This window comes from Poecilia latipinna, unplaced genomic scaffold, assembly GCF_001443285.1.
Source record: "Poecilia latipinna isolate Pla-1442-1.1 unplaced genomic scaffold, P_latipinna-1.0 Scaffold75, whole genome shotgun sequence".
NCBI lineage: Eukaryota > Metazoa > Chordata > Actinopteri > Cyprinodontiformes > Poeciliidae > Poecilia > Poecilia latipinna.
Genome location: NW_015112691.1, coordinates 189,253 through 202,920, shown reverse-complemented (window position 1 = coordinate 202,920; position 13,668 = coordinate 189,253). Strand labels below are relative to the sequence as shown.

Below are 13,668 nucleotides of genomic sequence, written 5' to 3'. Positions count from 1 at the left end.
TTCAGCCAGACTGGCTCCTGTCAGACATTCCTCAGCACCCTTATCTTAACTTTAAAAACAAAAACCACTTAAAGGAGGGAGCCACAAACTTCACAGCTGACATTTCATCCCTTTGACTGAGGCATGCAGGATGAAGGTAGCCATTTGTTTTGTTATGAGAGGGAAAAGTGTGAGCGATTGTTTCAGATAGAGGCGCCAACAAAGCTCTGGAGATGATTCACGCCTCTGAATCATCAGGGAGGAGGGGGGTCGCTCTGGTTTTGTAGATACGAGGGGAGAAAGTATTTAGTTGCAAGCTCTAATCAGTCAGCGTCTGCCTCAAGTTTATGACTCAACAGAAACTTCTTTCCTTTTGAGGTCTGAAAAGCATCAATCATCAGTTTCTTGTTACTGAAATAGGCTTTGAACTCATAAAAAGCGAGTCTGTTTTTTTTTTTTTAGCTTCTTGTTTGTGCAACAGAATAAAATTATTGCCACAAAACCTCTTGGACCAGTTTCAATAGCAACAGTGCTCAGTCTGCAGCTCAGTTCGAGCCAGTCCCTGATGTTCACCCAGAAACCTGCAGAATGTTTCCCCAACTTAAATCTAAGACTTCCATAATCCACCTCGCCTCGTTTGATTTGGCAACTGAAGCATGTCAGCGGCAAAAACCAACATCATTCAGCCAACTGATGATAAATTTACACTTACCCAGGACGGATGCAAAAAAGCTAGCTAGCTTACAAGGATTTATTAGCAGCAAGTTACCAGTAGTGTCAACCGTCTCGAGTCAGCGAACATAATGAATATGTCTGACTAAAGCATTTCCTTGACAGAAAAGTCGTAGACATAGCCTACAAGAATATATGAAACTAAGTGGTCCTGCCTTGACAAAAAGCCATTTTTAATCTTTGCTGACCTGTAGCCATCAATGAAGCTGGCGTTGATGTAGTCGGAGCCCTCAACACCGCGGATGGGCTGCAGGCAGACACGGGTGGACTCAAAAGGCATGATGTTGACCAGCCGGTTCTTGAACTTGTTGCAGGGCAAGTTGGCGCTGATGAAGCGTGATGTGTGGGCTTTGGAGTTGGCCAATCTCTGTTTGATAAAACAAAGGAGAGAGGGAAAATGTCAGACAGGGAAGCAAAAGAATGACACAAAGAAGACAAGAACATTTGAAACAACATTTACTGACATGTGAAAAGCAAACTAAACATCCCACTTAAATCCACTCTAATCAAAAACTAGTTTGACTACCTAAAAAGTCTGGTTCTTCTGGGTAGATGTGAATGTGTAATCGAACTCTGATGCATACCAGAAAAGCGAACTCTGGTCCACCTACACACATAGGTCTTTGTCCGATTGAAGTGAATTCTGGTCCGGTTCAAATGCATATGTGAATGCCAAGTAGACAGGAGAACACTCCACAAGCAGGAAGTGGTCTACAAGCGCAGGGCATTATGGGCAAGCACACCCGAAGCAAATTCAAGAGTCTAAGGCTAGTGCAAGAAATAGCTCTTTTTTTTAATTTTTTTTTTACAAAAGACAAAAAATAAATTCTACAACCACTAAAATCTGACACCACCCCATTTTTGACTACATTCTGTAAAGAAGGAAGTTGTGTTCATGTCTTCTTCTGGGGTTTTCACATTGTTTCCTTCAGTGGTTCTTGATGCAGCGCCACCACAGGTGAGAGGGTGAACTGGACTGTCAGGTGTGAAAACGCCCAGTGTGTGCTGTGGATATCGACAGGAAGTGTGGCTGACTTCTCTTCCCATTAAGTCCCAGTTTGCTTGCCGGACTGTAGGCGTCATAAGCACGCTTCTGGCAGTGGACAGAGAGCAGATGGACGGCACAGGAGAGTGTATGGACTGTCATGCTACTGCAGGAGACGGAGTGTGTTGTGGCCAGACTGTGGGGGGGGGGATGCAGGCCATAGCCCCACACGTACGCCACAATCATCCTCTCACTCTTTCATTTTCGCTTGTTGGCAGGAGTGTAGATGCTATTATCACTTCAAACAGAATGGATCATGGTCGTAAGCGGGCTAATGGCAGGGACGCACTGCGAGGAAAGTGTGTAATAACATCACAGTCGATGGCTATTGACAAAAAGGGTATGTGTGCCGTGTTACGGCGACCTTGAGGACCAGCAGGGGTGTATATGCGCGAGTGTCAGTCATTTTGTAATCGTCACCGGGTCGATGTGCTCACAAGTGTTTTGTTCTGGCTTATTTAATCCTAAAAGATGTGCTGAAGATGCTCCTGAAGCCTCAGCCCCAATGTCACGGAGATTCCTGAGCATCGGCTCATTTGGTGGATTGTGGAGACTTGCAAAAGTATTCACATCCTTATGAATCACAGATCTTATTTTATTATGAGATGTTTTACAAATTAAACTCTGCTTACTCCTGATACCCCTAAATAAAATCCAGACAGATGAATGCAGCCTTTAACAGGTTTTCTTCTGAGATTGAGTTGAATTTAACTACATTTCATCAGCTTTTACCATCTTTCCTGTCTCTACTGAAGGAAAGCAACTCCACAGCATGATACGGCCTCTGTTACATTTACAACTGTTACAGTTCACTTTCATACTGCACTGCGTCAAATGAACCAAACCCTTTGGAAAACCTATTAACTCCCTCGCCTGTGGTGGCGCTGCACCAAGAACAACACAAAAGCCTCAGAAGAAGAAATGTGCATGACTTCCCTTTTTGTGAAATGTAAACAAAAGTGAGACTTTACCAGTTGTAGCATTTCTCTTTTGTCTTTGGCAAAGTACCACAAGCCATTTCTCCCACCAGCACCAGACTTGAGCTTTTGTGTTGACTGTACTTACCCAGAATGCCCTGAGCAATAGTCCACTTCCTGCTTTTGGAGCAGTCTCCTGTCTGCTTGGCGTTCACATATGCATTAGAACTGCTTCAGAGTTCAACCAAATTGAGACCTAGGTCTTCAGTTGGACAGAGTTTGCGTTTTCAATCTGCGTCACATCTCCCCAAACGAACCGGACTTTCTAGGCAAATGAACTGAAGTTTGGTTAAAACAGACTAAACAGGGCTGGTGTCAGTGCACCCTAAATGATGCACAGGTCTGTAATCCAATCACCATTCGGGCGATTTATTAAGGCGCAGGGTTTTATTTAGGATTAAAATTGTACCCTTTTCCTCCCACTTCACAATTACGCACTACTTTGTGTTTGACTTGTACACAGAACCTCATTAAAATAGACCAAACTTCTCAAATTTTATCCCATTACAGCACCTTCAAATGGGAATGAGTACTTTTACCAGACACGTTAAATGCAGCAGCAGGAGAAAATGTGTGCACGGATATTTTTAAACACCTTGAACTCCAGCTCCATGGCGGTGACCGTCTCCCCGGGCGGCGGCTGGGTGAGCTTCTGGATGTGGGCGTACAGGTTGCGCGCCGGCACCTCCGTGTTGCCGCAGGTGGCAGCCTCCAGGAGGGATTCGTGGATGAAGATGTACTGGTCCTCGGTCTGGACCATGTAGTTCCTCTGGGCGCGCATGCACGTCACATGGCCGTAGATGTCCACGGTCTTCTCGTGCTTCATGCGCTCCAACATGGCGTCGATCACGATGAAGCAGCCGGTCCTGCCAACGCCCGCACTGTCGGAGGGAGGCAAAGGGTGGCAATTAATGCCATTTTCACTGAAGCTACATAATCATTACAATGTGGCAGAAATAGCTGTTCAACTCAATGAATAGAAAAGCACCAGATACACTTATAATCCTGATGTGGGGATGAATTTCCCAAGTATAATAGTTTTTTTTTAATGCTTTGGGACTGGATATTGAAGACAGACTGAAAGGTTACGGTTTGTAAATGTAACATTTCCAACCTGGCCTCTCCTCCCCTTCCCTGTTGAGTAATGCTTTTGTCGATGTCTATTGGAAGTGGGATGTCTGCGCTTGAAATTAGGTCATTTTTCACCTCTTTTTTTGGAAACCTCACCCAAGTTAACGACAACAACAACAACGCTTCATCTTCTCTGTGTTCTTTTGCTCCTCTTAGTCTGGAAAATCAGATATCTGGCAAAGCCAATAATGCCAAATGGCAGCACATTTTGCCAGCGTGCATCATCTCAGAGGATCTAAATGGAGCAAATGCAAAAATATGCAAACCTTCTGGATTGTGGTGCACAGTTCTGTTCCCGTTTCCATTCACAAACAAATATAAATGGACCTTTACATCAAGCTGGCTGCAACATGCATGCAGCAAAACAAAGCTGAGGCCAGTTAAAGGACAAACACTGAAGATGAGACTTCAGTTTTGTTCTTTCCAATGTGTGTGTTTTTTAATCAGAACATATTTAATAGTTTCAGGATTTTAGTGCTTCATTTCATAACTTTAAATGTGAAAAAAATAAATAAATAACGACACAATTATATTTACAACCACAAACTGGATTTTATTTAGGACGAGCAGTGTAGAGGGGAATGAATACAACTTAATGATGCACTTTTCAGATGGTGATGGCAGCATCATGCTGTGTAAATGTTTTTTTCTTTTATTTTTCAAGCCTGCAAATCACTCTCAAAAGCCATGCATCCTTTTACGCACTGCTTAAAGTTGGTATGTTACGTGAAAATATTCCTGTAAATGACATTAAAGTTTGTGGTTGTAATGTGTCAACCTGTGAAAAAGCTTAAGGGATGTGAAAACTTTAGCAAGGCACTGCAGCAAGACGTAAACTCATTAAACTAGCACTATTGATTTAAAAAAAAAATCACTACTTTTTATCACAATGCAGAACACTTTGTTATTCTAGCAGCTGCTTATGGTACATTTTATTTTGGTAATGTATGTTTTACCAAAAAAAAAAAAAAACAAAAAAAAAAATTACCATTGCTCCTTTATTTATGACTTTAATCTTTAAAATATTATGCCGAGACTTGAATATATGTGCAATGCCTTGCAGACGTATTTCTACCCTTTGAGGTTTTTCATATTTCGTCGTGTTAGAACCAACAACTGGATTTCATTTGGCGACATCACAGTAAACGGGGCTGAACACAAATGGACGCCACACTTCTTTCCAGTACTGAAACCAGTCGGCAGCGGCTTCACCCACCTGCAGTGGACCACCATGGGCCCGGCGTCTGGAGGATTGCAGGCCTTTACTCGCCGTAGGAAGGCCAGGATGGGTGTGGGATACTCGGGCACGCCGTGGTCAGGCCAGGCCATGAACTGGAACTGCCTCACCTCTCTCTTCTCGCTGGAGCCGTTCTGTAGGAGAACCGAGGTGACCGGGATTAGACACGGTGGATATTCATTGGCTGCTTTTCGAGTTTTCATGCTGGGAAGCATTTCTTTTAGCATGAAAAAAAGTCACGCTGCTTCCTTGAAAGGAGCTGTACAGTTGAGATTTGAAAAGCACAAGTTGGTCCAATTTTATGTCTTTTCTCTCACACCCTATGAAATTACCCAGCACGGTTGCATGCTATTACCTTTGTCTCTGTAGGTTGATTTATTTCTTTCTTCCTGTATGTTTCTGCAGCTATTCTGGGCTCAGACCTCTCATGTACAATTACTGTCCCAGCCAACCTCTTGTCTTGTTTATGTTTTGTTGAAAGGGTTTCAACAAATTATGTTCTGGACTGACTTGAATGGAGAGTTCCCACACTACAGTAAAATTCAACCACTTTTCAAGAATTTTCAAGGTAAGTTTTCAAACCTTTCCCGCACCACACGTTGGAGATAAAGACAACACAGATGACCTAAAGAAGACAGTTTCAATTCTCTATTATATACCATTTATTACTACAAGTAATAATATTTTGTGATGGTATCCTACATTCAGCAGCAGAGACAAACTAAAGTTCAACAACATTTTACGTTTAGAAATATTGGTCTGAGAAAGTTACAAAAAAATATCTAAAAAGTGTTTTTGCTACGTTTTCTGGAATTTAGCAAATGCAAGTCATTTTGATAATTCTCACTGAACTAAAACAAGATAAATTTGATCTGATTTGACTTCAGACAGTGAGAAAATAGTATCTTTAAATATCTGGTTTCAACTACAAAATGCTTTCCAAATTTAGGCTGCACTTTGTTAACAAACTGTCCAGTTTGAAAATCACACACTCTCAAGACTTCATGCAGAAATCAATCACTGATTTAAAGCCAATAAAAAGCTCCACATAGCCTATAGAAATAATGTAGTTTCCCATATAACTGGAGACAAATTCAATATTTTACTGCTCAAAATGAATAACACAGTTTATAGAAAACACTAAATGCCCCAGCCTTCAAAATGTGAGGCAAGAAACATGCAGATTATGCAGGTTTTTACCTTGTAGAGGGCAAAGGTTCGGACGCTGTAAGTTGCCAGCTCCACAGTGTCCAGCATCGTGACCTGGATCATCCCGTACGTCTCTGTTCCTCGTGACGGCCAGTACTGGTCACACTTCACCTGGCAGGAGCAAGAGAGAGAGAGAGAAAGGGCTGCTAACATCCGATACAAGGCGAGACAGAGGCTGTGTGGGATCACGCTGATTAACAAGGAGGAAACATTAAAGAGGTCACATCAAAGGCCCTGTCCACTGTCTAATTAAAAGCTGAAAACTCCGAGTCTGCTCCTGTATCACAGAAACAACGTATACCAGTGAATCAAGTTTTTACAGGGGCACTCATGTGTGTCTCCATTTGAAACGAGGTTTCAGACGGGTACTAGAAAGGCCCACTTTGTCTCTAACCGGCCTCTGATCATTTTTAATCAGCCAATTGTCCGGTGGTTTGCAGCCCTTTGTCATCCGTGCTTTAGGGTGCATTTCTGATGGCTGGACTGAATGAAGTCTAAATGCCTGGTTCTGCCTGTAATGAAGGGGCAGCACCTGGATTTGTAGTACATCCCTGATCGACCACAATCCTCAAGGCATTTATTCTGATTTTATGTCAAAATATTACATAATTTTTTAAGTGAAAGGAAATTCAGTGGTACATACATTTATGTACCTAAAATTAAACCCTTAAAACATAATTTTATTTCAAAGATTAAATTATCCTGCCAGGACAAAATTTAATACCTGTGATTAACATATTAAAGGCCAACTTTTGTGTATTTTATGCTTTTTTTCCTTTTCTGCCAGACAAAAGTTTGAGTTGCACGCAAGCATCTTTGCACAATGTGGTCGAGGCTAACTAGCTGCTAATGCTAGCTAGCTGGCTAGCTTTTTTGTGTCCACCAAGAGTACTGTATGTGCAAATTTATCGCTGGCTGGCTGGAAGACTTTTGAACATTTCTGAGGAGATATTGGTCTTAAAATGTCTTCAATTTGAGTTGGTGAAACCTGCAGAAGCCCTCTGATACCCCTAAATTAAATCAAGTGAAACCAGTTGTCTTCAGAGATCACCTATTTAACAGAGTTTGTGTGTAATTTACGGCCCATCCAAACCAGAGTAGAGGACTGTCGTTTTCAAAACCACCAGCGTCCAACATGGGACCATTTCCAGAAATAATTTCATCCACATGGAAACACTGAAATTGATCCAAAATGCTGTTTTTACTCCCCCTAACCTGTTAAGTGGTGCCAAACATGGAGTATGGGACATGGACACAAAGCCTCCACATGACGTCAGCGGTAAACACAACAAGAAAACAAGGATAGTGAACAACTAACCGCGAGTGGAGTCCTTTGTAGAACTTTTTAATGAGGTTCTATACTCTCTTCTGACTGCAACCACAACCTGTATGTTATTTAGGAGCATCGGGGCAGAGAGGATTCAAATGCACTCTGTACTTTTTGGATCTATAGTTGTGGCTCAGGAATAGAGCAGGAGCACCAAATATGGAGGCTGTAAGTAAGTCTGCTGGGACCATTAGCTGCTCTTTCTGCCCCCTCTCCAGTCGGGTAACTGTAAATAAAGGCCACCGTTTCCACTGCCCAATTATCCGACACTTTCTGTTGGTCTACCACATAAAATCCCATTAAAGTTCAAAGGGTGTGAATACTTTTTAAGGGCAACACACGAGCAGAAGTGGACCTTTGATTTGTCTCCCTGCTTTAGCAAGGAGACGGCAGGATTAGAGCAAAGATTGAAGGCTGCTGTGATCTTCACCTTGACATGAACACGACCTCCTCCTCCTCAGATTAATGAACCGCATTACCGCATGTTAGAGGAATGTTGCAACGGTTTCCAAAAGGCAATGACAAGGCATCTTATGGCTCAAAGCAGTGCATGGATCTGCACAATCAATTTCCAGTTAGGTTTTACGGCCACCCAGCAGCAATCCACCAATCCAGTTCACCAAAGAGATGAGCCGCATCATTATCTCAGCATCTGAAGTTGTTTGATTGGCGTCGCCTCTCAGGACGTTTTCAATACAAAACCATTCCTTGTTTATCCTGACAGACGTGTTTTTACAACGAAGAACAACTAAATCCTACCAAGTGTTTGCTAGTTTCTACTGCAAATAAGACAAAAACTAACTTACAAGAAACACAAGAAATTCCTTAATATTTGAGAATAAGTACCAGTTTTACTGGCAGATTATTTCACTCATAGCATGGAATAAATGTCTTGTCAAAGGTGAAATAATCTGCCAAATGGAACCAGCACTTTTTCATCAATTTTAAGGGATTACTGACTTAAAACTAGCTCATAGCTGAAAAGTTTCTTATAATCTACCGTGTTTCCCCGATAGTAAGACACCCCCGATTGTAAGACGTATCGGGGGTTTCAGGGGGTTCGGCTAATATAAGCCGTACCCCGAAAGTAAGACATATGTCTTACTTTTCGGGGAAACACCTCTCATCTAGCTGCGCGCCGCCTCCTGCCCACGCCTGCGCCGTCCCCCCCTCCATACGTCGTCGCGTCTGCCACCTCCCTCTGATCTTAATGAGCGCCGCCTCCTGCCCACTTCCGTGCCGCCCCCCCTCCATACGTATAAAACTGTTTTGTGGTGAATACAATACCGTTCAGGTTGTTAATAAATGTTAATTTTATGGTTAAAACAAAAAATTCGACAATTTTTTTCCAATATAAGACGGAAACACGGTAGCTTTGTCTTATCCTGGTGTACTAAGATGTTTCCACGAGTTTTCGTGTTTTTGCAGCACAAGCAGCAGTCACAATTCCCAGCGTTAAATTTGCTCTTGACGAGTAAGCTACGAAAACAGGAAACACTTGTAAATGTGTTAGAATAAGGAGTCATTATAAACAGCTGCAGGAACAAAAAAACAAAACAAAAAAACAAACATAAATAAATCAGAAAGCTTTTAATGCCACAACTGCAGGGACTAGAACGAAGAAGGCATTGATTGGGACGCGGTGCGAGGAAAGGGATGTGCCGCGGGGTGAACTAATCGTATCGACGCTACAGAGCTGAGCTGACATTTGGAGGCACTTTGGCTGCCTCGGCGAGCTGCTACAAATTGACAAACAAAATGCGCTAAAATTCTTCTGCTCACATTTCACCTCCCCTGGAGACGGCTCCCATTCATAGGCGGAGGCGGCGCTCGCAGAAGAGAAACTCAATTGAGTGATGGGGAACTGCTTGCACCGCAAACATATGGATTGGCAGTCACCTCTGTAATGAATATCTCTGTGCTGTCTGAGGTTCGGTGGCATGTACTCGCTCATACTGACACACACAGGCTACGCCGCCGTCTACCTCCGCTTTGAACTCTTCTTCTCGGCCTTTTGGAGAAGCCGCAGACCTTTGATCTACACACACTCGCACACGCGCAGTGGCTTGTACCTCTGGTCTGATTTCAACCCCTGACCTTTTTAAAGTTTTACTCTCTTGTAATGACGGTGCAAGAGGAAGCTAAAATCTGTCTGCTGTCAGATCGCATCGTATTTGTTCAGCTCCAGCAGTATTTGGCATAAAGCATTAAGTCTTGCTGGTCGCTGGAGGGTTGACTCATTCGCTCACAGTATGCGTCCGAGGGCATTTTTGCACAGAGAAGTGAGCAAACTATGAGTAATTTATGGAAAGGAAGTTGAAAAATAAACATCTCCTCTTGGTAGCTGTGCAAAGAACCGTTTGTTAACATTGTGAAGTCAAATAATGGATAAAACTGAACTTTTTATGTTTATTTCCACCCTTAATATATATATATTTACTTCAGTTGAAGAACTTCACTCTGAAAAATGTAGAAAATCCAACCTTTCTTTAATTTTAATCTGGTGATCAAGAGATCTTTAATTAGTAATCTATGGTATTCTTTTTTTTATGGGGCATGGAGCAGACTGCAAAGACTAGCAGCTCGTCTAAACTGGCACATATCTACATTCAGAGTAATGCCACTTCCTGCAGCCACTGTTCAAAATGGGAACGACAAGAGAATGTCTGTAAATTACTACAAAAATAGCTACTCATCTGAAACAGATCATATTTACCGTGAAGTAGATTCACTAAAAAGACCAAAACAAGATCTATATCAGGAGTGCCAATCATTGTGGAAGGCACCAGAAGTGACATAAGCTACAACAAAAATTTAAAGAACTAAGAATGCAGCTGCCTGTCTCGTTATGAAATTATAAGACGTTTAATTTTATTAGCTACTTTGCGAACACTGTTTATTTGCAATGTGATTTGTTAAGATGGTTCCACTTATTAAGTAATGTTTTCTGTGCCGATGCAATTTAATCAGCCTAATCGGCTGTTGGCACAGTGTTGGCGGTCTCACTCTGGAAAGTCTTTAAGTCGCGCAACAAACATTTAATTGTTAATTCACTAAACATTTTCTCTTCATTAGAGTGACGGCTTTAATTGTGATTCATAGGCACAGCTGTTTACAGAGTAACATGATCTAAATAATGCATTAAAAAGCTGAACAGTATGGCTTTTTGCAACATCTGTTTGAAACTGGGATTAGCCACAGACGTGTATTTTGGAAACGAATCTGATTTTCGAAATGTGAGACTTTTAGTTTTTGTTTGACGCAGAACATTTATTTCTGTCCTTATTTTGTGACTGAAACATTTGATATTTTTGTCTTTCTCATAGCACAGATACTTTTTTTTAAATTATTTATCGTCTAATATTTAGATATTTCATTTTTTTCAACAAATAGTATAAATATAGGAATTCAAGTGTATTCAATAAATATGTTTGCAACTATTTAAATATGTAATTTTAATGAATCCTCAAATAAATGTGAAGCTATGTTACATTTTGAGTATTTTTTTTTAAATAAAACGCTGTAGTTAGATAATTACCAATCTTTTTAACGTATGCTTAAGCCACATTTTAATAAATTATTCTTGTATTTCATTTTTTATATTCTAATGTTAACTTATTTATTGTATTCATTTTTATTCTTGTGAAATTTTAACATCTAGAAATATTTTAAGTTATTTATGTGTTTAATTGTGGCATATTTTGACTTTAATAAATTCAATAAAATAAATGCAAACAAACAATGAATTGAAATTCTATTTTTATTCATTTTAATTATGTATTCAATATGCCATTGAAAATTTTTATAATTATTGATAGAATAATGTTTATTTCATATATGTGCTTTCAGTTTTACTTACAGTATCTCATTTGTTTGACATGTAATTCAAGTATTGCATTGTGGGAGATTTGACCAGCCAGAGAAGATGATTCAGCTCATTTGGTTTAGTTGTTTTGGAGCAGAAACATCTAAAATATGCAGGACTTGTCACATGTTTGTTTAAACTTGACTAATCCAGGGATCAAAGAGAGACAGTCTGTGTGTAAATTGCCTTTCAGACACACTTCATATATAGAAAGGCACCTGTGAATCCGCCTGTGTGCTCGCCATGAAGCCGATGTGTAATAAAAATCTTCTAATCAAACACATCCGCCCTGAAGATATTCTCCAAGGTAAAAATAAAATGAGCTCTGCTCCGCAGAGCTGGAGTGTGGTCATAATTTACCTAAATGATTGATTGCACTGATAGCGCTGAATTAAAACAGATGATGGATTTTTTTTTAGGAGGATGGGAAACAATTTGGGTATCTACTTTGACAAAACAATTACTTTCCTGTAGCCTCTGTCTAGAGGAGGAGGAGACGAACTCCAGGTGATGATCCTCTCCTGGAAAACCACATCTAGGGTTTTTCAAAATGAGCTTTTTCCATTTCCATTTTCGGTTACTTGTAGTTTTTTTTTTAATCTACTCTGGGGACTCCTTCATTAGGGCGCTGTGCACACACTAATAAAGCACCGCATACTGGCAGGACTTCACGCTGTCTGTTTTCCCCCCATGGAATATGCTGAGCATTATTTTCCGATGGTAATTAAATAAATCCGTTCCAGTTTGAAATCTCAAGTTGTCACGCGCTCATTTGTTTTTTGCTTTTATTAGGCGGGGATGTGTTTAACGCTGTGGGGCCACAATCCTCTTTAAGCTTCAACTTTAGAAATCTGATTAGAGCTCTTCGACTTTGGAGGACCAAATTCAGAAAGAGCAACACAAACGAGACTCTGCGACGCCTTCAGTGTAGTGTTACAAAAATAAGCAGGCGGCAATCGAGAGTCGAACTCCTGGAGCCGTTTCTAAATAACGACAGAGCTGGTGCTATGATGAAAGTCTAAAAATAACCACAATGTGCTTGTGCGCGCTGTAATTTGGCTGGAAATGTGCTTCCGTTCAGTAGAGGGTGTTGCTCTCGTGTGCAAAGTCGCATCTCTACCTTCATAAATGGCAAACAAACAAACAAGCAGGAGGGAGATGGGAGCAGCAGCAGTTAGGAGCTGCAGCTCAGCGTTTCTTCACATTCGGTGAGATTTTATACAGAAGACTGAGGAGCGACACCGACCAGACAAAGTGGACTTTGAAGTTCTGCTGACTTTGATCTGGTTGACAAATCCAGCCTTAAAGAGGGATCGGGTGTCTGTGTGCCTGCAAACCTTCTCAGGTGTTAAGAGTCCCTCTGCAGAGCTGAGTTAGTGTACACAATATGGCTGGAAAGCTTTCAGGTACTCTGGGGAACAACCTGTTCTGTTGGGCTTTCCCTCTAGTCTCAAAGCCAGACTTCATACAAACTTTCTATTATGAAGTTCAGTTCCTTTACAGACTGAAATTTCAAAATGTCAAGGGAATTTTTGTTTACAGTGGACTGCAGTTTACCCCCCCCAGTTCAATAATGGCACTTTTTCCCTTCTAAATATTCAAAAGAAAAAGCTATTTGGAAAACTGGAGTACCTGGGCGCAATGCTACTTGACATAATATTGGCTGATGTGGTTGATTTAGTCCATTCATTTCCATTAGTGCTGATTGGCTGTGGGCAAAAAACAGCAATAAACTAGAAATATATTTAGCTTTTCCAGCAATTCTATATTTGGTGTTCCTCCACTTCCTTAATGGCGACAAGCTGCATGACTTTTGGAGGCAACTGGCAACTCTGGATTTTATTTAGGAACGACAAAGTAAAGATGGCAGAACACTGCAAAAACACAAAATCTTACCAAGTATATCGTGTCTAGTTTCTAGAGCAAATATCGTAGTAAATAAGACAAAAATGACAAACGATGTTAAATCTTTAACATTGCTGAAAAAGTCCTGGCTCCACTGGCAGATTATTTCACTCATAGCAAAACATTTTCTTGTGCTACAACTGGGATAATCTGCCAGTGGAACCAGGACTTTTTCAGCAACATTAAGAACTCACATATTTTGGTGAAAAGTTGCTTCTAAGCTAGCTTTGCCTTATTTCAAGTGTACAAAAGTATTTGGTC

General features: G+C 41.0%; 1 protein-coding gene and 1 long non-coding RNA gene across 14 annotated transcripts in view; one reads left to right on the top strand and one right to left on the bottom strand.

The window, feature by feature from the left end:
• Positions 1-13,668, bottom strand: part of LOC106936013 (protein tyrosine phosphatase receptor type F) — a 161,299-nt gene that overhangs the window by 11,916 nt on the left and 135,715 nt on the right. For all 13 annotated transcript variants that reach the window (XM_015016785.1, XM_015016818.1, XM_015016794.1 and 10 more), the window contains 4 exons: positions 6,302-6,421; positions 5,081-5,235; positions 3,329-3,614; positions 900-1,078 (listed from right to left, as the gene is read on the bottom strand). In XM_015016785.1, the coding sequence (XP_014872271.1) occupies positions 900-1,078; positions 3,329-3,614; positions 5,081-5,235; positions 6,302-6,421 (740 nt within the window). The remainder of the gene's footprint in view (positions 1-899; positions 1,079-3,328; positions 3,615-5,080; positions 5,236-6,301; positions 6,422-13,668) is intronic.
• LOC106936099 (uncharacterized) lies at positions 5,159-6,396 on the top strand. The gene is made up of 3 exons (XR_001422054.1): positions 5,159-5,251; positions 5,507-5,669; positions 6,309-6,396. It is a non-coding gene; the product is annotated as an uncharacterized LOC106936099 (long non-coding RNA).